The sequence below is a fragment of the Acipenser ruthenus genome, chromosome 44 (assembly GCF_902713425.1).
Source record: "Acipenser ruthenus chromosome 44, fAciRut3.2 maternal haplotype, whole genome shotgun sequence".
Classification (NCBI taxonomy): Eukaryota; Metazoa; Chordata; class Actinopteri; order Acipenseriformes; family Acipenseridae; genus Acipenser; species Acipenser ruthenus.
This window is the reverse complement of record NC_081232.1, coordinates 8,485,571-8,508,758: the sequence shown is the minus strand read 5'-3', so window position 1 is coordinate 8,508,758 and position 23,188 is coordinate 8,485,571. Positions and strand designations below refer to the sequence as shown.

Sequence of the window (23,188 nt, the reverse complement as noted above, 5' to 3'; positions counted from 1 at the left end):
CTCTATATTATAGTGTTTTGGGGGGTAAATACAGCAGCTATAAAAACATCCAATCAAAATGCTTGAATCTGCAAATGAAGAAATTAATCTGTTTTTGTCCACCCCAACGAAAAAAACAAACAAAAATATTTTGTGATGACTCGAGGCGTGTTTCCGTGTGTCTATAGCCATGGGCGTCCACAGAATTAATTCTGGGGGGGGGGGGGAGGTGTTTAAAAGTAGTCAGGTCACGTGGTTTTGTATTGCATAATAATTTTTCTAAGCCTCGTTCACATTAACAGCTCAGACTTAAAATCCGATGAAAACCGATCCTGTTAATGTGCCCCCATTAGGGTTTTGTATTTGTAAATTCTGATTCGCAAATTCTGATTACTTATTTGTAGTAATTTTATTTTTAGTCAATTTTATTTTTAGAAAAATGGGGGTGTTCTAAAACTTTTGACCGGTAGTGTATATATATATATATATACACACACACACACACATACAAAAGGGGCCAATTTTGGTGTATTAAAAATGTTTAAAATATCTTGATAATATATTTTTTTTATTATATTCTATTTAATTCAAGAATGATGTTGGAAAAATAGAAGTATCATACATTTCTGATTATATATTAAAATAGATATATTTTTGTTCTCTAAAGGTATATACTTTATTATTTAGATATTTATTTATAGGAAGCTATAGACGGCTCAAGGTCTTTCAGCCAATCGGAGCGCACGTCCCGGAGAAGCCACCGTCATGACATCACTGTCGCGCTGTGAGTTTTTACCGTGCTGAATTCTGCAGATCAGCACGGCTGACGTCACCTTCTTAAAAGAATAAATAAAATGACACCCTAACACGAGACACCTCTCAGAATGTCATTTAACTGCAAAGTCTGTTCAAAACGTTGACATCAATTGTTCTTAGTAGTTTCATGTTTAATGCAAGGTGATTTATTAATATATATATATATATATATATTTTAGCTCAAAGAGCCTATATATATATATATATATATATATATATATATATATATATATATATATATATATTCTCATGTTTGCATACTAAAAGGGTGCTTTAACTATATGTACACACACATTGTATAATTATGTATGCATGCACGAAATAAAACAATAATAATAATAATAATAATAATAATAATATAATTTGCTGTGTGTAACAGCGAACCAGCGAAGCGCGTCCCCGCCCCTCGCGAACGCGCACCAGCCTATTATCGGCGGCGCGGACAGGGCGCGCGCTCTCGGGACCAGAAGCCGCGCGCTTTGCTGTATGTGTTGTCGACTGTGAGACGAAACTTTTTAATCTTTTTCTGAGGTAAAAACCGACTTTAACTTTATTAAGCGAGTTGTAAAATTCCTTTAGAAGGTGTATCGACGTTTTTTGTGTGTTTGAGTTCGGCCTGGTGTGTTGGTTTAATTAAAAATTTCAGAGGAGTTTTTTTTTTTTTTTTTTTGGTCTGCTGCTTCCTCAGTAGCCGGTTGGTAAGTCTGTTTTATTTTGAAAACGATTTAATTACAGCGCTGTTTTAATGTGTAGCTTTTTTTTTTAAATGCCAGTTTTACCTACAAAAAAATTAAAAATTTAAATAAACACCCGTTGTTAACGCGCCCGGTGTTTGTTGAAAATTAGTCTGATTTTCTAAAATGGCGATATTTCACATAGACCGGCCACACTTTGGCTCCGCTGTAGAAAAAAAAAAAAAACGGACAGTGTCTCAGTTATTCCCTTTGATTTCTGCCAGGGGTTGTCTGTTTTAAATGAAAAAAACGGTCGGTTTACAAGCGAAAAGCCGTCGGGTTTTCGGAATGGCGCCTGCCAAATCTTAATCCCCCAGCTATCTCAACCAGAGAGGCCCTGTCTGTGCAAACGCCGTGGTGTCTGCCAAATAGTGACCCGCTATAGTTGTTGCTTTGTGTTAGGATCCATAAACCGTGTTTGTGTTTTATATCCAACAACAGCATTACTTAGATTATCTTTTTAATAAACAATACGAGACGGTGCTTATTTATATACACATTAACCGCTTTAGGAGTTACAGTACCGTGTTTAAATTTTAAATATATAAAGAAAACTTAACATCTACCGTTTGGGATTTCCTGTCGCCCCATAACTACACACCCAACCGTGACGAATTAAGAAATACTAAAATAAACTAAAATTCAATGTGACGCAGACGTTTCGACTTGAAGTCCTTATTTTCGGTTAACTAGAAAAGTTTGACATTGAATTGTAGTTTATATTACCAATACAAATTCTACTGCCGGTAAAGAAACCACAAAAAAATCAATAAATAAATAAATAACTTATACTACAAGTTTAAAAACCTAATAGCTGAAAAAGAGATTTGTGTATTTTTTAATTTTTTTTTAAGACCTGTTAATTTTACAGAGTGGGTTTACAGATTCTAATTTTTAACCTATCACTATTATCTGCTGTATTATTGAATTGTGGTTTGTCACACTTGTACTTTGCTTGAACAAAAGTTATTGTATTTCTTGCTCTTATTGTATTGCTTGTATTGTAACACTTGAAATGTATTTGCTTACGATTGTAAGTCGCCCTAGATAAGGGCGTCTGCTAAGAAATAAATAAATAATAATAATAATAATAAGTTTTGTTTTGTTTTTCTTTCAATTTCTTTTCCACAGGTTCCTGCTACCTTTCTGTCTCTCCTTCCTTGTATCGCTGTCTCTCTCCCTCTTTCTCTGGGTTTCCTTGCTGCAGTGACCTGCAGTCGCCTGCTCGCTTGTCTGTCTGTCTGTCTGTGTGTGTGTGTGTGAGCCATGGCAGATATCAGCGACCTAGACAGACAGATCGAGCAGCTCCGAAGGTGTGAATTGATCAAGGAGAACGAAGTGAAAGCCCTCTGTGCTAAAGCCAGGTGAGGATCATTTTATATGATTTTAATTGCAGGGATGGAAATAAGACTCCTATTCCACAGCAGTGTGATCCATTCCAGGTTTTACTACCAGCTTGATCAGCTCCCAGTGTGTCTAGCTAACAAGCTCAGGTGTGTGTGTTATTAAACCAGGAATGGATCAAACTGCTCTGCAATGCGAGTCTTATTTCCGTCCCTGAGTCGCCCACAATGTTTTTTTTTAAAAAAAAAATGACCATTTCTAATGTTAGTAGATTGATTTATTTTTCTGCTTCACAAAGAAGTTTAAACAATTTGCAGGGACTTATACTGTTTTAATATATATTAAAACATTATATATAAAAAATTATTTATTTCTTAGCAGACACCCGTATCCAGGGCGACTTACAATTGTTACAAGATATCACATTATTTTTTTTACATAGTTACATTATTTTTTTTACATACAATTACCCATTTATACAGCTGGGTTTTCACTGGAGCAATCTAGGTAAAGTACCTTGCTCAAGGGTACAACAGCAGTGTCCCCCCACCTGGGATTGAACCTACAACCCTCCGGTCAAGAGTCCAGAGTCCTAACCACTACTCCACACTGCTGCCCTTAATCAACTAATTTTGGCAATTTTAACGCAACTCAAACACCAAACACTGAGCGCCTGGTGTTTTTTATTAAATCACATGCCCTATATAAATAAATAAACACTTTTAGAAATTGATATTCTTGTATGATGATTTTAATTTGTATTTATCATATATTTTTTCTCCAGAGAGATCCTAGTTGAAGAAAGTAATGTTCAGAGGGTTGACTCTCCAGTAACAGTAAGTGATGTTGAATTCCCCTGATTTCCAGCACTGTTGTTTCTTGTATACTCAGCAGACCAGGGGCGTCAGTTACAATTTAGTTTCAACTGTAAAGGCCTGTTCACACTGGACGCGATGCGATTTGACCTGTGGTAGAGATACGGTAGTCTCTGGCTAAGAGAACACCCCTCGAGAAAGCAAGCAAAGTGTTCTCTGAGCCGGATCTGACCACCTGACGCAATAGGGCTGTCAGTCAAGCCTCCAAATAGCAATCGAGTTAATTGCTGTTTTGTTGGTTTGCATCTAATACACAGAGGGGCGTGCGTACAAAGCATTTTCAAATCTGATTCGCTGGTAGGATGGGACCAGCAAATCAGATGCTGGTTAACACGAGCAGGAGAAGAAGAGCACGCCCACTGCTTGTCTGGCAGAAATACTGTAACTAGCAAGGCAGGGGCGTTCGGTGCGGTTTAAGTAATGTTATTAACTACGCACGTTACAAAAATGTGATTATTAAATCGATTATCCAGTATTTGTCGATTTGTATATAATGAGGAATCGATAGAAATATCGATTTTCAATTTAATCGTAGCAGCCCTATAACACAAAGCCAAGTCACGCTACGAATGGGTAAATACGTATGTGTTTATTACTTCAACATATGAAATGAACAGAATAAATAAGAGAAAAGCAATAGGCAGGTGTGTGTTAATAAACGAATAAACTAAATTAACAAAACACTACATACGGTAAAAACTCAGCAGTGACTCTAACGGTTTTTATGAATACGAGGATTCATTTTAACACAGTGGTTGACACAGCGCCGCCCTACACACGTCAAATGCACCCGCAGCTCTAGATTGATCGGTCGGTTTTGAAAAGATTGAATAAACTACTTGAGTTTTACGATGATGAGTTATCGGGTTACAAAACAGTACGAGTATCGGTTTTGAACTGATGAGCAACGAGTTGCTACCGGTGCCAAAAAAGGTGTTCTTTTAAGTGAAGTTCCTGTTCTTTTAGGTGGAGCATTTGCAATGGGGACAAATCCGTCTCGCCACAAGGGTGTTCCCTAAAGCTGGGCTCACACCTGAGCAACCAGTTGCACAACCCAATTGATCCCGAAATCGCGCAATTGCTGGGTCCACATCTGAGCAATTATTTGTGCAACAAGGTTCCCGCGTCCTACAAGTTTCATTTTTTTATGATAGCTGAAGTGACAGGTTTTATTTTATTTTTTACATTTTTATTCCATGCAAGGTGAAGTGTTTTTTTTTTTTTTTTTTTTTTGTTTCGACAACTGAGTTGACAAGTGTTGTTTTTTTCTGTCCTGTGTCTACAAGTTTAGAATTTTATTTATTTTTTGACAACTGAGGTGGCGCTTCTTTTTATGGTCAGGTCGTAATGTGTCCAGTAATTAACGAGGAAGAGCTGGCTGTTATTTAAAATAAAATAACAACTCTTGTTGTTTTTAAATGCCATATTCCCTAAAGAAAAAAAAACAAAAGCCACGTAAAAAGCTGAACGAAATCATGGATGAGGCGTCGGCAGAAACGTGGGGCGCATCAAGCCTAATTTCCTCAACAAGGGCGTGAAGATGCAGAAAAGTACCGAAACTTTTTACGGATGGACACCCAATCATTCGAAATACTACTAAACTTAGGAAAACCTTTTCTAAAAATTATCTTTGATAGGATATGCAAGCTGTGCATTCAGTATTATAAGAACCAATCAGAGTTGGCAAATTTCCACGTGATCGCCTGCGTCTACAGAAGCCGCTCAGGAGGTTGCTTGGAAAGTTGAGCCCGGCTCTACTTCAAGGAACTGGTCGCACAACGGGCTGCAGGGATGTCCACTGGGTTGCATGCAGCTGAACGCTCAGGTGTGGACCTTTAGTAGGCGTTCCTATACGCGGAGATGACTGTACTTTAGCTGCGACAAAAATTTTCACCCCAGTGGTAACTGGCGCACACAATGTGATAGGCCACTCTCCTCTGATCGGTCGGACCCTAGCTGCCGCGCAACAAAATCGCAAATAGACACCCATCTTATTTTTTTTTGCATCGCTTCAGTGTGAATGGTTCTGTTTTATTTATTTATTTTTCTTGTGGCCGTGTCGTTCAATATTTCAGAGCACTATACAGATTCGCTCGTCTCTTCATATCCGGTATAAACAGGCGTTAATTGTGCAATCCGTGTTTTAATTGCAGTGTAACTCTAGTTGACCCTTGGCGTGCCTGCGTAATTATACCATGTGACTGATCAACTGCAGCTCAGTTACACATTTATTTGTCGTTCGGTCCTTATTGTGGTATTTTCAATCACTTTTGGGGGACCCCATTTGTTTTTTTTTGGGGGGGGGGGTGGTTCTAGTATGTTGTGTTTGTACCTGTGATTTTATTGTTGGGTTACTTAGAATAAACAGAGTAAACCTGTTCATGTTGATCGCTTGTTACGTTTTAGTGTATTTGTAATTACTGCAGTGTAATTGTAATTGAAAGAAATAGCATTGTAATTGCAATTTCAGCAAACAGTGCTGCTGCAATTTATAACTGACCCCAGATCTTTTGAAAACCCAGTGTATAACCATAAAGAAATTGAACTGTGAAACGTGGACATGTTTAAACCTCACTAACCTTTTCTGTATTCTTTTCTTTCCTCCCTGTTCAGGTATGTGGGGATATCCATGGACAGTTTTATGACCTCAAAGAACTTTTCAGAGTGAGTTTTTAAACTTGTTATAAAACTGTGTGCGTCTCTCCATCTGTCTGCATGTTAGGGCTGTACCGATTCACTATGTATCGATGAATCTCGAGCCTTTTTTATGTAATGTATCATTTGTATCGAGAGAACTACAGCTCCCAGCTTCCCTCACCATTGCTGCAGATGAGGAGGCATGCTGGGAGCTGTAGTTAGCAAGGGCTGTACCGGTTTACTGTGTATCGATGAATCGTGATTTTCTTTACATGATTATATCTAGGGGCCTCCTTAAATCAGAGAATTTACATATTTTTCCCGGGTAGGTTATGGAATAAAATTAGGATTTCGCTGACCTGTTTAAACATTAAATAAACCGAAGCAGATAATATTTCAGAGCACTATAAAAGCCTAAAAACAGTGGTACTTGCTTCCTTACTAAAACGGAGAGCTGTCATTTGTTAAATAGAAGCATGCAGTATCCCCCAGCAGGGGTGAAGACTTGCCCATACATTGAGACTGCACGATCTGCATCCACTAAATTGGTGTAAGGCAAAGCTTTGCCAAGTTATACAGATTAGAAACAGTCCCAAAACCCAGTTAAAGGGCAGCTGTGCAGCAGGTTCATTGTCATGTTGTTTGGCCCATCCAGGAATTAATTTTATTAGCTCTGACTTTCCAGTTTGTTTTCAGAAAGCTGTTTGTTTTACGTTCTGTTCAGCAGCCTCAGTAGTAGCCTTTCGTTTTTAATGTGTGATTCTGAAGCTAAATAGCGATCGATCGTATTTTCTCCAAAGTCACGTTACAAGATGTCCAACACAATTTACCTCCATCTGCTTGTAAAGTTTCTTGACGCGATCCTCAGACGCGATGATAGATAGGCTGATTAAAACAGCGTTGTCATGTGAACAGTAAACAAGAAATGTTTGACTTTAAGTTTCGTTTTTTGCCTAAGTGCAATGCACACAGGGCGACGAAGGAGTAATAAATAAATAATAATAAAAAAAAGCCTGTTTACAGAATTAAGATACATAGTTTGCTTTTCTTGTGGTGTGCAGTAGTTCATTTAAATTTATTTTTTTTCTCTCTGTACTTGTCCGTTATGCATGGCCCCTAAAGAGGTGAATTTTGCAGTGACCCCTCAATTTCCCCGATTTTGGCGAATTAGGTAGACCCTTAACCCTTAGCGGTCCTTTTATTCAGCGCGTCAGGTCCAATTTATTTTCACACGCGCAGTTTATTTTAGACGCGCTGTTTAAAAGTATTTTTTTTCACAGTAAAACAGGTTTAAAAGGCTCTGCATATCAACAGGACACTCAGTACTGCATCTCCAGCCCCACCCCTCGTTCACTGTATTTTTCACATACCTCTTCATAGTCGTGCATAACGATAAATAAATCATCTCCTGATCACTCGTTTTATCACCAAACTCCTCAATAACGTGATCCAAGTCGTTATTTTATTACTGTAACATCTCAAAAAGCTCTGCAAATGTCTGTGATATTCTTTGAGCGCTGGATGCGGAAGCAGCTATCTTGTTTGTTTATGTCCGTGTTATCTCTGTGGTGTCGGGGCTATCAGTATTCATGAGATACTCCCCTTTTTTTTCGGCTTCTCTCGGCTCCTATCGGTCTCACTCGGCCATTGAATGAGTTTTCTCGTTTTTTTCCGGAGAAAAAACGATTAGAGCTGTTTTTTTACATCTTTTTGATGATGTCAGACAGGGTCTGTCATTGGACCGGAAAGGGGAAATTGCGATGTCGGACCTGGTCCGACATAGGACCGCAAAGGGTTAATTATATCATATTGTAGCAGAGGTCTGTATCGTGATACAAGAGCAAAAGCACAGTGGAGCTCATTGAAGTTCAGCACGTGGTTCTTGAATGAAGAATTCGTGTTTTATGTAGTTGGTATGTGTACACACTTGCATTATCCCCTTTTAATCATTGTCTTAACAAAATGTTCCATCGTTAAATGACCATTTGATCTTACTATGCATCACCTACAAGTAACCTATCATGACCAGCACATGCATGTCTTGATGCATGTCAGGACTAGAGTATCATTTCACTCTTTTATTACTATTATTATTATTAATTTCTTAGCAGACGCCCTTATCCAGTGCGACTTACAATTATTACACAAGATATCACATTATTTTTTTTACATACAATTACCCATTTATACAGTTGGGTTTTTACTGGAACAATCTAGGTAAAGTACCTTGCTCAAGGGTACAGCAGCAGTGTCCCCCACTGGGGATTGAACCCATGACCCTCCAGTCAAGAGTCCAGAGCTCTAACCACTACTCCACAGTCTTGCAGCGTGTCTGTCTAAAATCATATCGGATATTCAGCTAAAGGGCTTTTTTTGTCCTGAAACGTTCTGAAATAAAAAATGTAATAGTTTAAAACTTGTGTACATCCAAACAAAATTCTTTAGCTAGATAGAAAATATATTATTATTAATGTTATTATTATATATATGATACATTTATTTTGATGCTCAGTAATATATATACTGAGCATCAAAAGTAATGTATCACTTATATTTGAGCATCAAAAGAAACTTATCACTTATATTTGGATAAAATTCACTAGATGTGATCGAAAAATGACACACTCTGTTTTAGAGCAGGTGCAGTGACTTTTTATTGTGCTGATTAACAATCGACGTCACGAAGATGCTGCAGAATGATCTGTCCATCTTGGGCAGGTGTTGTGACTCTTGGTCTCCCAGTTGGTGGCTCTGTCATTGACAGTGTGTGTCTGGTTATACCGTCTCGCCAGGTTCGAAATTTCTGTGATTCAGCGTCCAATCAGCTATCTCCCTAATTAGGTGATTAAGTGCATGTGCGTCAATCATAGTCACTCAAGTGTGTTATGGTCAAGGATGAATGATAGAGTGATTAAAAATAAATCAAAAACATTTAGTCAATGTCTGTCATTACTATACCTTTTTTTTTTTCTCAGTGTTTAGTAGTGTTTTTTTTTTTTAATTCTATGTGTGTGTGTTTTGAGGTTGATTTAATCTATTGTTGAAATAACATTTTGTATTATACTCTATGTATAATATATTTTTAATAGCGCCTTTCATAGTGGACCACCATCACAGAGCGCTTTACAGAGGTATGCTGTGAACTGTGCATTATATGCAGAGTCACTTACATCTCATCCGCAGGACGGAGCACAAGGAGGTGAAGTGACTTGCTCAGGGTCACACACACACAGTGGCAGAGGTGGGATTTGAACCCGTGACCCTTCTGGTTACAAGCCCTGGTCTTTAACCACTGGACCGCACTGCCTCTAATGTATCTGTGTGATTTTGTTCAGGTTGATTTAAGATATATGTTTTGTTTCTGCAGGTCGGGGGTGATGTTCCAGAAACAAATTACCTCTTCATGGGCGACTTTGTGGACCGAGGGTTCTACAGCGTCGAGACATTCCTTCTGCTCCTCGCACTCAAGGTGCGCCCTCGCTCTTAATAACTGTGTTACTTATTTATCTGCCTCCTTTTATACTGTACCGATTTACCAGACCCTACCAACTCGCAGTGTCCTGGGGGGGGGGGGGGTGAGCAGCGAAACTCTCTCTATTTAGGAGGATAGCCGTGGGCATCCGAAGCTTATAGCGCCAGGCAGTGGAAATGAAGCGTTCGATTTTTAAATACTGACACTCGGTTTTCCAGATATGATTTGAAAGCGAGTTCCAAAGCAAAAGATCTTGAACACTACAAACCCTCGCACCATAGGGTTTTAATGAGTTCTTTGAATAACCAAGGAGCCATTTATTCTGAATAATATTAGCAATACTAATAATTAATAATTTAGCAGATGCTTTTATCAGAAGCGACTTAAGAGACTAGGTGTTGAACTACGCCTCAACAACTGCTGCTGCAGAGTCACTTACACTAGGACCTTGGTCGAAGGACGAAGGCCGTAGTTTGCCAATCTCAAAAGCAGGAGCTGGTTTATAGGGAGGGGGGGGGGGGAGGGAGGTGGGGATTTTTTTAAAACAGTGGTAGCTAAACTGCATTACATGTTTTTCACTTGCATCCAGAGAGCAGCTTATTGAACTGTGAAGTTTGCCAGGGTGCAAACCATTGTATTTGACTACTATATAAAGATGACTGTACAGGGATGGGAATCAGACTCCTATTGCACAGCAGTGTCATCAATTCCAGGTTTTACTACCAGCTTGATCAGCCCCCAGTGTGTCTGGGTAACAAGCTCAGGTGTGTCTGATTTATTTAACTCCTAGTGAAACCAGGAATGGATCACACTGTTATCTTATTTCCATCCCTGTGATAACCAGTATTATTAGTACCAGCTTGATTAACCACAGTGTTTATAGGTAGCAAGCCCAGGTGCTTTTTGACAAGCCAAAGGTGGCTGAATGACTGAGCAAGCTGCATGAATGCCTTTTGTTTAAAAACACACACTACAGTTACCACTTCAAGGGTAGCTTTTTCATTTGAGCATTTTCCCATTTTATAGCACCGTTTTTAAAGATTCTAGAACCCAGCCAACACGAGTATTGCATTGCTTGTGTCCTTGTGTTAGTCTCCAGATTGAGGCTGTAGGTAGCAGGTGCACACGTCTGTTCTGCGATGCCTCTGTACGATACCATGCACAGTATCATGATAGTCGATACTATCACAGCACTTTAGATCTTGTGTCCACTACATGGCCGCAAGATCCATTACATTAAATGGCTGCCATTTTTTTTGTTTGCAAGTACAAAGTGTGTAAGAGGCTAATACACAGTTAATAATGCCACAGCATGGCAGAATGCTTGCTGTTTAAATATATTTTTCTGCTGAAGACAAGTTGCTGTGCATACAAAGGTCATTGTCACAGACTATAAAATAAAACTGGGAAGAAAGCACAGCACTTAAAGAAAATGGTGTGTTTTACACTTTCTTGCCTATAAAGAGAGAACTCTGTTTTGGCTAGCTTCAAATATGTCGAAGAAATCTCTCTCTCTCTCTCTCGCTCCCCCCCCCCCCCCCCCAGAAATACGTTCCTTGAAGCAGATGTTTTATAACTAGGCCAGATGTTTTACGTCCAGTGGTATCTTTAGAAGTGCTTAAAAAAATGTGAGCAAGGAATGAAAAAATGAAGCTGTTGTGGAAGCGGATTCACACGGTTAATTCGAGAAATGGCTTGATGAGGTTCTTGCTTGGATCAATAAACAATTATTTTATTTGGATCAATAAACAATTATTTTATTGTTATAACATCTCAAAAAGCTCTGCAAATGTCTGTGATGTTCTTTGAGCGCTGGATGCAGAAGCAGCTATCTTGTTTGTTTATGTCCGTGTTATCTATGTGGTGTCGGGGCTATCAGTATTCATGAGATACGCCCCTTTTTTTTCGGCTTCTCTCGGCTCCTATCGGTCTCACTCGGCCATTGAATGAGTTTTCTCGTTTTTTTCCGGAGAAAAAACGATTAGAGCTGTTTTTTACGTCTAGTAAAAAAAATATAGCAATAAACACGCATAAAAAGTAATCGCTATAATGCCAAACTAGCCTGATTTTTTTTATTCATTTACAAAAAATAAAATAAAGTTTTAAATGAACACAGTTATGTGTTGCATTAGAGGAGTACAGTTTGTGTGTAAGGCGAACATAGCAAAATGTGTGTTGGCTTTCATTAGAGGTTTAACACAAATGTTGTAGTCCTTCATTTTAAACACTGCGTTCATTTTACAATGTTACTTTTTTTTTTTTTTTTAATCTCCACTTCCAAATTTAATAAAATGAGTTCAATGGATGAAAAATGTATTTCTGGCAAATAACTGCTTCTGTAGTAATACTAAAAACGCTGTTACACAGGGAATTCAATAGTGAAGCCTTATGTTTAATGCTACATTTCTAAAACAAACAGGCAAAAAGGTACAATTTTAACATCCTGACAACTTTTTATACTTATAACTTTAAAGTCTGTTTCAAAGCTCTTTTCAAAATGCCTGCTCTAGTGCACCGCGGTTCTAGATCTGTCCTCTAAATCACTTCAGGAAGAGCGATTTTAAAAACCCAAAAAAAACCAACATAATGTAACCCCCATGCTTCCTGTTTTCCAAATATGGGTATCAGTGAGTCTGTTTCTTTAACACGACCCCCCCTTCTGTGCCCGCAATAAACACGTGCACAGTCAGTTGCCTGCATGTTAATTTCCAATGTGCAACCGAGTGCCAGAGCTACCGTCCTAGGAAGACATCTGAAATTTCTATATGCTGTATCTTCACTGTCCTGCATTGCTATTATATTTTATTAATAGTTCGTGGAGACCGGAGATTACGAAGAGTGGAGGACTCTATCCATTGCATCTACCGAGATGGCTTGTAATATTGCAGCGGGACTGTAGTTCAGCAGAAGGACTTGGTTTTTTTTATATTTTTAAGTCCTCCGGAGGTACTTTAGTCGTTGTGCACAACTGATAGAAACATTTTGTTTTATTTTATATTTTTATTTCCAATGTTTTTTTTTTTTTACTGTGATCAATATTGTAACAATTTTAATTGCTACATATATATTACTTGTATAAACATTTTTTTTCATAAAGTATATTTGTTGTTGCTGAGTGATTCTTTATAATAAAGTAACCTGGTATAAATATATTAAGGCAACTGTATAACGTAAAGTACGTTTTCTTAAGAAGGGTATACGCAGCATTAGAGAGAGATCTCCAGAATTCACATATATTTTCCCTGAACTTAATTCTCAATGTGACTCATTGTAATACTGGGTTACAATAACACGTGCTCTGGCTTTTCTGTTCCGTACCACATCATGGATTGTTATTGCTTTGTTAGCTGTTTGGCAATGTAGGGCGATAATCCTGAAACCATCAGTGCACTAGAGTGGATATTTTGAAACAGACTTTAGTTACAAGTGTAAAAAGTTCTCCATGTACTGGTATGTTATTTAAACAGTTGTAGCAACACCTGGGGACGTGCAACGCTGTATTTCAGAACCTCGCTACTTGCTCATGTAAATAAATATATGAGAGGAGGCGCGTCCTGCCGGCTTTGGTGGTTTACAAATCTTGCAAAGAAAGTAAATTAGACAATAACTCTGGCTACCATAATAAACTATGAGTTTTTATTGTTTTTATGCTGAACCTGCAGCTGTCTGCATTGGCAGATTTTTTGCAGTGTAAAACTCAGAAGATATTTAGAATTAAATTGGTGGTGTTTTCCTCCCTTGTTTTTTCACTTTCTTAAAACTCTTGCGACTTGTTGGCTGTCTGCCTTCAACCGGATTGCAATTATCAGCTGGCTGAAATCTAAAATAGTTACACACCAAGCTTCTTTCTCCAGCATTTTCCCAGAACGCGCAAGGTACTTAGTCACTTCTGCCAAGCGGAAATTGGTAAGCTTAGTTCATATGGTTTTAAATGCACAAAATTAGTTGTTTGAAAAGCTTAAAAAAACAAAAAAAAAATCGAAAAACCGCGGTCTTATCTCACTCGCTTCTCAGCCGGAGTAATAATTGCTCACCAGAGATTTTTAAAACAAATTGTGCATGGGGTGGTGAGTGATGAAATAAGAATTGAATCCCTGCCCTCGGGGTGGGATGCTTGGATAAACGTAGCAGCCCACAGGTGGGCAGTCCATTGTCATTTATCACACACTGCATTATTCTCTATGTATTCGCCAGATTCAGAGTGGAGGTTAGAACATAAGAAAGTTTCCAAACGAGAGGAGGCCATTCAGCCCATCTTGCTCGTTTGGTTGTTAGTAGCTTATTGATCCCAGAATCTCATCAAGCAGCTTCTTGAAGGATCCCAGGGTGTCAGCTTCAACAACATTAATGGGCAGTTGGTTCCAGACCCTCACAGTTCTCTGAGGAAGTATGTAAGATTGCAGGTATGCTCGCTGCAACCCAATTAAAACCACTAGTAACTAATTTTCAGTGTTATGGACATTTCAGACTTGCGAATGACACCCCTTCCCAAGGAGTTCTTAAGTCCCAGGTTTCAGCTCTGTTTTTTTTTTTTTTTTAAATGGGTTTCTTTCTTGTCCTGTCCCTCAGGTGCGCTATCCCGACAGGATCACCCTGATCCGAGGGAACCACGAGTCGCGGCAGATCACTCAGGTGTACGGATTCTACGACGAGTGCCTGAGGAAGTATGGCTCCGTGACGGTGTGGAGATACTGCACCGAGATCTTCGACTACCTCAGCCTCTCCGCCATCATCGACGGCAAGGTAATGCACAGAGATATCCACTAAACACTGTGTGTGTGTGTGTGTGTGGATACAGCACAGATATATCTACTGAAACACTGTGTGTGTGGATACAGCACAGAGATATCTACTGAAACACTGTGTGTGTGGATACAGCACAGAGATATCTGCTGAAACACTGTGTGTGTGTGGATACTGCACAGAGATATCTACTGAAACACTGTGTGTGTGTGGATACTGCACAGAGATATCTACTGAAACACTGTGTGTGTGGATACAGCACAGAGATATCTACTGAAACACTGTGTGTGTGGATACAGCACAGAGATATCTACTGAAACACTGTGTGTGTGGATACAGCACAGAGATATCTACTGAAACACTGTGTGTGGATACAGCACAGAGATATCTACTGAAACACTGTGTGTGTGTGGATACAGCACAGAGATATCTACTGAAACACTGTGTGTGTGGATACAGCACAGAGATAGCTACTGAAACACTGTGTGTGGATACAGCACAGAGATAGCTACTGAAACACTGTGTGTGTGTGTGGTTACAGCACAGAGATAGCTACTGAAACACTGTGTGTGTGGATACTGTACAGAGATATCTACTGAAACACTGTGTGTGTGTGGATACTGCACAGAGATATCTACTGAAACACTGTGTGTGTGGATACTGTACAGAGATATCTACTGAAACACTGTGTGTGGATACTGCACAGAGATATCTACTGAAACACTGTGTGTGGATACTGCACAGAGATATCTACTGAAACACTGTGTGTGGATACAGCACAGAGATATCTACTGAAACACTGTGTGTGTGGATACTGCACAGAGATATCTACTGAAACACTGTGTGTGGATACTGTAAAGAGATATCTACTGAAACACTGTGTGTGTGGATACAGCACAGAGATATCTACTGAAACACTGTGTGGATACTGTAAAGAGATATCTACTGAAACACTGTGTGTGTGGATACAGCACAGAGATATCTACTGAAACACTGTGTGTGTGGATACTGCACAGAGATATCTACTGAAACACTGTGTGTGTGGATACTGCACAGAGATCTACTGAAACACTGTGTGTGTGTGGATACAGCACAGAGATATCTACTGAAACACTGTGTGTGTGGATACAGCACAGAGATATCTACTGAAACACTGTGTGTGTGTGGATACTGCACAGAGATATCTACTGAAACACTGTGTGTGTGGATACTGCACAGAGATATCTACTGGAACACTGTGTGTGTGTGGATACAGCACAGAGATATCTACTGAAACACTGTGTGTGTGTGGATACAGCACAGAGATATCTACTGAAACATTGTGTGTGTGTGGATACAGCACAGAGATATCTACTGAAACACTGTGTGGATACAGCACAGAGGTATCTACTGAAACACTGTGTGGATACTGTACAGAGATCTACTGAAACACTGTGTGTGGATACAGCACAGAGATATCTACTGAAACACTGTGTGGATACAGCACAGAGATCTACTGAAACACTGTGTGTGGATACTGTAAAGAGATATCTACTGAAACACTGTGTGTGTGGATACTGCACAGAGATATCTACTGAAACACTGTGTGTGTGGATACTGCACAGAGATATCTACTGAAACACTGTGTGTGTGGATACTGCACAGAGATATCTACTGAAACACTGTGTGTGTGTGGATACAGCACAGAGATATCTACTGAAACACTGTGTGTGAATACAGCACAGAGATATCTACTGAAACACTGTGTGTGGATACTGCACAGAGATATCTACTGAAACACTGTGTGTGGATACTGTAAAGAGATATCTACTGAAACACTGTGTGTGTGTGGATACTGTACAGAGATCTACTGAAACACTGTGTGTGTGTGGATACTGCACAGAGATATCTACTGAAACACTGTGTGTGTGGATACTGCACAGAGATATCTACTGAAACACTGTGTGTGTGTGGATACTGCACAGAGATATCTACTGAAACACTGTGTGTGTGGATACTGCACAGAGATATCTACTGAAACACTGTGTGTGTGGATACTGCACAGAGATCTACTGGAACACTGTGTGTGTGGATACAGCACAGAGATATCTACTGAAACACTGTGTGTGTGTGGATACAGCACAGAGATATCTACTGAAACACTGTGTGTGGATACTGCACAGAGATATCTACTGAAACACTGTGTGTGTGTGGATAAAGCACAGAGATATCTACTGAAACACTGTGTGTGGATACAGCACAGAGATATCTACTGGAACACTGTGTGTGTGTGTGTGTGTGGATACTGCACAGAGATATCTACTGAAACACTGTGTGTGTGTGGATACTGCACAGAGATATCTACTGAAACACTGTGTGTGTGGATACAGCACAGAGATACCTACTGAAACACTGTGTGTGTGTGTGGATACTGTACAGAGGTATCTACTGAAACACTGTGTGGATACTGTACAGAGATCTACTGAAACACTGTGTGTGTGTGGATACTGCACAGAGGTATCTACTGAAACACTGTGTGGATACTGTACAGAGATCTACTGAAACACTGTGTGTGTGTGGATACTGCACAGAGATATCTACTGAAACACTGTGTGGATACTGCACAGAGATACCTACTGAAACACTGTGTGTGTGTGGATACTGTACAGAGGTATCTACTGAAACACTGTGTGGATACTGCACAGAGATATCTACTGAAACACTGTGTGTGGATACTGCACAGAGGTATCTACTGAAACACTGTGTGTGTGTGGATACAGCACAGAGATATCTACTGAAACACTGTGTGTGTGGATACTGCAGAGATATCTACTGAAACACTGTGTGTGAATACAGCACAGAGATATCTACTGAAACACTGTGTGTGTGTGGATACTGTACAGAGATATCTACTGAAACACTGTGTGTGGATACAGCACAGATATATCTACTGGAACACTGTGTGTGGATACTGCACAGAGATATCTACTGGAACACTGTGTGTGTGGATACTGCACAGAGATATCTACTGAAACACTGTGTGTGTGTGGATACTGCACAGAGATATCTACTGAAACACTGTGTGTGTGGATACTGCACAGAGATATCTACTGAAACACTGTGTGTGTGTGTGGATACAGCACAGAGATATCTACTGAAACACTGTGTCTATCTCTGTGGAGGTATTGACTACCTCTGCATGTCTGCCATCAATTGCTGGCAAGGTAGTGCACCAATATATGAAGCAGTGTATCTGTGTGTTTGTATCTCTGCTGAAACAGTGTATGTGTGTGTGTCTGTCTCTGCTGAATTAGTGTATCTGTGTGTGTGTGTATCTGTGTGTGTGTGTATCTGCTGAAGGCAAGTCTCCTGTTGCTTTCTGCAGATATTCTGTGTGCCTCTCTCCCTGCATTCAGAACCAGGGTCATAATTCACTGTGTGTGACCTGAAGTCTCTTTCTATAATTGACTGTGTGTGACCTGAAGTCTCTGTTTCTCTTTCTCTGTAGATATTCTGTGTACACGGAGGCCTCTCTCCATCTATTCAGACTCTAGACCAGATCAGAACGATAGACAGGAAACAGGAAGTGCCGCACGACGGGCCCATGTGTGACCTGCTGTGGTCCGACCCGGAAGGTAACGCCCATCTCTTATTATTATTATTATTATTATTATTATTATTATTATTATTATTTATGACGTGTGGAAATATTATTAATAAACAAGTAAAAATTGGAAATTTGAAATGGCTTCTGATTTTGTTCCTTAAAGGGATAAACCCTGCCTGCATTGGGCAGATGCACAGTGAAAAATAATGTGCAGTAAGTAATGTACATTGAAAAGTAGTGCATACTAAAAAATAGTGATACCAAGCAGAAAATGTATACAGTAATCCGTCGAGTATCTGACTGCGCTGGGACCAAAGTCGGGGAGGATATGTAAAAAGTCAGATGAACGAATCCGGTTTTGAACACCATTACACACAGCTGGAACAATGACTAGATTCACACAGTTAATGTTTTGAGATTCAGCTTTTATTAGGGAGCTCCCCTAAATCCCTGGTTTAGAAAGACACGGGGTATTCATGCTTGTGACGGGGTATCCGTCTGACGTGTGGGGGCGTGCGTTCACTGCTGAGCGACGGGCAGGAGATCCAGACGGAGGTTGAAGTTGATACACCCCCCGCAGGCGAACAGGATTTATTACAGATCAACACACTGAACAGCTCAGGCGACGCTGCCAGCAATGGTAGAGCATGGAGCTCACACAACACAGCATACGAAAACTTCAGTGGGATCCCCAGTCTCTGAACTAATCTTCTCTGTTCAAACATAAACTAACGTGGCTGAAGAGATTGATCAGGGAGGATATGTGACAGTCGGATGTGCGACGGATTACTGTAATAAAAAATAATGCATAGTGAAAAATATGCAGTTAAATAATGCTTGGTGAAAAATGCATCGTGGAAGTGAGAAATATACAATGAGAATTAATGCACAAGTAGAAATAACGATAGCGAAAAATAATATGCAATAAGAAATAATGCACAGTAAAAACGAGGCGCAGTAAACGGTGCAAAGAGAAAAATGTACGCTGACAAATAAAATAATGCCAGGGGGGAAAAAATTACAATTTTATTTTACCTAATGTACAACTCTGGCCAAAAGTTTTGCATCACCTAGAATTTTAGAACAGAGATAAAAAAAAAAAAAAAAAACATAACTATGAACGTAATTTAGAAGTTTTATTTTATGTTATGTAATAATAAAAAAAAATACATGTTAGCTTGTGAAGTGTCACATTTTTGTCAATTTGTCAGTTTAAGTACATGGAAAATTACAAAGCGGTATGTAATCTTAATAGGTTAACGTAACATTATTCAACAGGTTTCGTTCAACCTTTTTGAAGCAAAAATTAGTTCATTTTCTAGGGGGATGCAAAACATTTGGCCAGAGCTGTACATGATGTATCGTAATAGGTCTATATCATTTGTGATACAAGACCACAGCATATAAAGAACTACAGCTCCCAGCATCCCTCACCGTTGCTGCTGTTGCAGAGGCATGCTGGGAGATGTAGTCATAACCAGCAAAATTAGTTCACTCTACAGGGTGATGCATTTTGGCTACAGCCGCCCCTCGTTAGTCCTGTAACCGTGTTGCTCCCCTCTCTCCCCCTCCTCTCTCAGACACCACAGGCTGGGGGGTGAGCCCGCGGGGGGCCGGCTATCTCTTCGGCAGCGATGTCGTCGCTCAGTTCAACGCAGCCAACGACATCGACATGATCTGCAGAGCCCACCAGCTGGTGATGGAGGGCTACAAGTGGCACTTCAATGAGACGGTGCTGACCGTGTGGTCCGCACCCAACTACTGCTACCGGTCAGTGCAGGGGTACAGATGGGGTCTGTACAGGGGCACCCAGCTAGTGCTACCAGTTTACAGGGGTACAGCTACTGCTCTGGGCAGGGTTAGAAACTCACACTAGCCCTGCTGCTGCTGCACCCAGTCCTGGGGTTCAGAGCTCCCCTCAATGAAGTCTATTATTATTATTATTATTATTATTATTATTATTATTATTATTATTATTATTATTGAAATGATCAGGAACCAGGAGTTTGAGCAGGGTTACAAACTCACACTAGCCCTGCTGCTGCTGCTGCTGCACCCAGTCCTGGGGTTCAGAGCTCCCCTCAATGAAGTCTAGGATTATTATCATTAATATTGAAATGATCAGGAGCCAGGAGTTTCAGCAGGGTTAGAAACTCACCCAAGCCCTGCTGCTGCAGCACCCAGTCTTGGGGTTCCAAACTACCATCAGTTAGGTCTTATTTAATTGATTCAGGAACCAGGAGTTTGAGCAACCCCTGTTAAACATATTGTTCCTTCCCTTATAGCTGCATGAACAGCTCCTAACAGTCAACCTGCAGGGTGAGGCTTATTTACATTGGAATCAATTCAAAGCAGATTTAGCAGGGGCCCGATTGCTCAAACTCCTGGTGCCTGCTGATTTCAATACACCCAAGCAAGGGAAGTTCTGAAACCCAGGACTGGGTGCTGCACGAGTGGACGTTTCTAACCCTGGCTATAGAGGAGTGGACAGGGGTACAGCTAAAGGGGAGTCTGGACAGGTGTAGGGGGTGGTAATTCCGAATAGTTTCCTATTACCTGAACTCAAGACCCTGCTGTTACGCACCCAAGGCAAATACCTGTGTGTGCTTCAAGCAGACAGCATAACAGTGTTTGCTGGTAAAGTTTAAGTTTTTACTCTTTGGAGGAGCCTGCCAGATTCACAAAGTGTACAAACGATGTCCAAGGCGAGATTTCTTTGTTTCGATACTCTTGTTTCCTAAGGCACAGGTTTGTCCTTTTTTGTTTACTTTTGTTTGTCAGGTTTTCAAAATGGTGTGCGATTTCAATATGTTAACGTAACATAATTCAGCAGGTTTCATCTGACTTTATGAAGCTAAAGTAGCTGGCTAATTCTATAGGGGGAGGCAGAACTTGGCCATATTATAGGGGAATCTATACAGGGGTACATTTATTTCCCTCTCTCCCCCCCTCTCCCTCTCTCTCCCCTCTCCCTCTCTCTCCCCTCTCCCTCTCTCTCCCCTCTCCCTCTCTCTCCCCTCTCCCTCTCTCTCCCTCTCTCTCCCCTCTCCCTCTCTCTCCCCTCTCCCTCTCTCTCCCTCTCTCTCCCCTCTCCCCTCTCTCTCCCCTCTCTCTCCCCTCTCTCTCCCCTCTCTCTCCCCTCTCCCTCTCTCTCCCCTCTCTCTCCCCCCCTCTCTCTCCACCCCACTCTCTCTCTCTCTCTCTCTCTCTCCACCCCCCTCTCTCTCTCTCTCCACCCCCCTCTCTCTCTCTCTCCACCCCCTCTCTCTCTCTCTCCACCCCTCTCTCTCCAATTCAATTAAAAAAGGCTTTATTGGCATGACGAGAGTGCTCAGGTATTGCCAAAGCTTTTATAATACAAAACAGAAATAATAAAACAAATAAAATTACAGAACATCATAACAAATTCTCCCTCCCTCTCTCTCAGGTGTGGTAACGTGGCTGCGATCCTGGAGCTGGACGAGCACCTGCAGAAAGAGTTCATCATCTTTGAGGCGGCGCCACAGGAGACCAGGGGCATCCCCTCCAAGAAACCTGTCGCTGACTACTTCCTGTGAACCCCCCCCCCCCCCCTTTCCCCCCCCCCCCCCCGACTGCCTGCCTGTACACTTCCTTCAACAGACAGGAGCAATTTTCTTTCTTAATCCTCACACTCGAACTGCAAGTGTTTAAGTAAGGCTACAGAAACCACAACCCCCTGCCTGCTTGTCTCTCTCTGTACACATACTTTGTCAGTAGCAATTTCTCTCTCTCTCTCTCTCTCTCTCTCTCTCTCTCTCTCTCTCTCTTCACACTTGTTTTAAGTAAGGCTACAGAAACCACAACCCCCTGCCTGCCTCTGTGTCTACACACTTTCAGTCAGTAGCAACTCCCTCTCTTCTCTCTTCTCTCTCTCTCTCTCTCTGTCTCTGTCTCTCTCTCAATATCATCAGGGATGGAAACTAGACTCCTGTTGCATAGCAGAGACTGGTCTGGTCTCTCATTCAAAGTGTTTCACTGTCTTATGCGTTGTACTGAACCATTGTATTCGAATACAGTGCGTTATAAATTATAAAGGTGACTATACAGGGGTGGGAACAGGACTCTTATTGCACAGCAGTGTTTCCTCCCAGCTTGATCAGCCCCCAGTGTGTCTGGGTAACAAGCTCAGGTGTGTCTTTATTGTTAAACTCGCAGTGAAACCAGGAATGGATCAAACTGCTATGCAAAGAGAGTGATGACCAGAATTATTATTGCAGAAATGGAAATAAGACTCCTGTTGCATAGCAATGTATATATAAAGTGTGTGTAATTTCCAGTACTTGTGTTACAAAACGTGACTGTCTTTGAACCTGCACAAGCTGGGGACCCCCTTTTCGTGTTGGAGACCTCGAGGGGTAACAGCTGCATTGTGGTTCTTGAAGAGGGAAGGAAGCGGGTGGGTGGGCTGCGGCTTAGAGGCTGTCGATATGCTGTTTTTATTCAGAATGTCTTTCCTTGTACCTGTGGTGTAAAAAAAAAAAAAAAAAAAAACAGGCTGTAAAATTGATACAAACCCTTCTCTTTTTATAATAAATGAATTACTTGCTGTACTCTGTGTTTGCGTGACTTTTATTTTAAACTAGGAGCTCCCCCCCTCCCAAAAAAAGATATATCCATACGAATTTTTTTTTTTAAATTGCCTTTTGTGTACAACAAAGCATTTTCTTTCATTTTATCTATCTATAAGAAGAACGTTTGTCTTCCTTTATGCATTCAGACCCCGCAGGAGCTAGTGAATGGCCTCCTCTTTCATCCAGGGGGAGCTCGAGGAATGTGTTTAGATCCAGAATTTTGACCCCTGGGATGCTTTGAGTCACCCCATTGCTGGATCACTGCAGTAGCTGTGTCTCTCACACACGTTGTAGCACACACAGGTATTTTTATTCATTTTTTTGTTCGGTTTTTGTACACGCTGCAGTTTCAATAGAGATTCAGACCCAAAATCTCTGTTGTGCTCCGAGGGAGACCTACCTATAAAGAC

The 23,188-nt window shown here is 40.6% G+C and overlaps 1 protein-coding gene across 2 annotated transcripts; it reads left to right on the top strand.

The window, feature by feature from the left end:
* Positions 1-1,210: 1,210 nt before the first annotated feature.
* LOC117398797 (serine/threonine-protein phosphatase 4 catalytic subunit) lies at positions 1,211-22,757 on the top strand. 2 transcript variants are annotated; one of them, XM_033997875.3, is made up of 9 exons: positions 1,211-1,326; positions 2,661-2,893; positions 3,658-3,709; positions 6,362-6,412; positions 9,753-9,854; positions 14,427-14,600; positions 18,088-18,214; positions 19,767-19,956; positions 21,614-22,757. In XM_033997875.3, exons 2-9 carry the CDS (start codon positions 2,796-2,798, stop codon positions 21,741-21,743), a joined length of 924 nt encoding a protein of 307 aa, XP_033853766.1. In that variant the 5' UTR covers positions 1,211-1,326; positions 2,661-2,795; the 3' UTR covers positions 21,744-22,757. The 2 variants fall into 2 exon arrangements, with proteins under 2 accessions (XP_033853766.1, XP_058868328.1); XM_059012345.1 differs by having other exon boundaries at positions 1,212-1,493.
* The last annotated feature ends 431 nt before the right edge of the window (positions 22,758-23,188 follow it).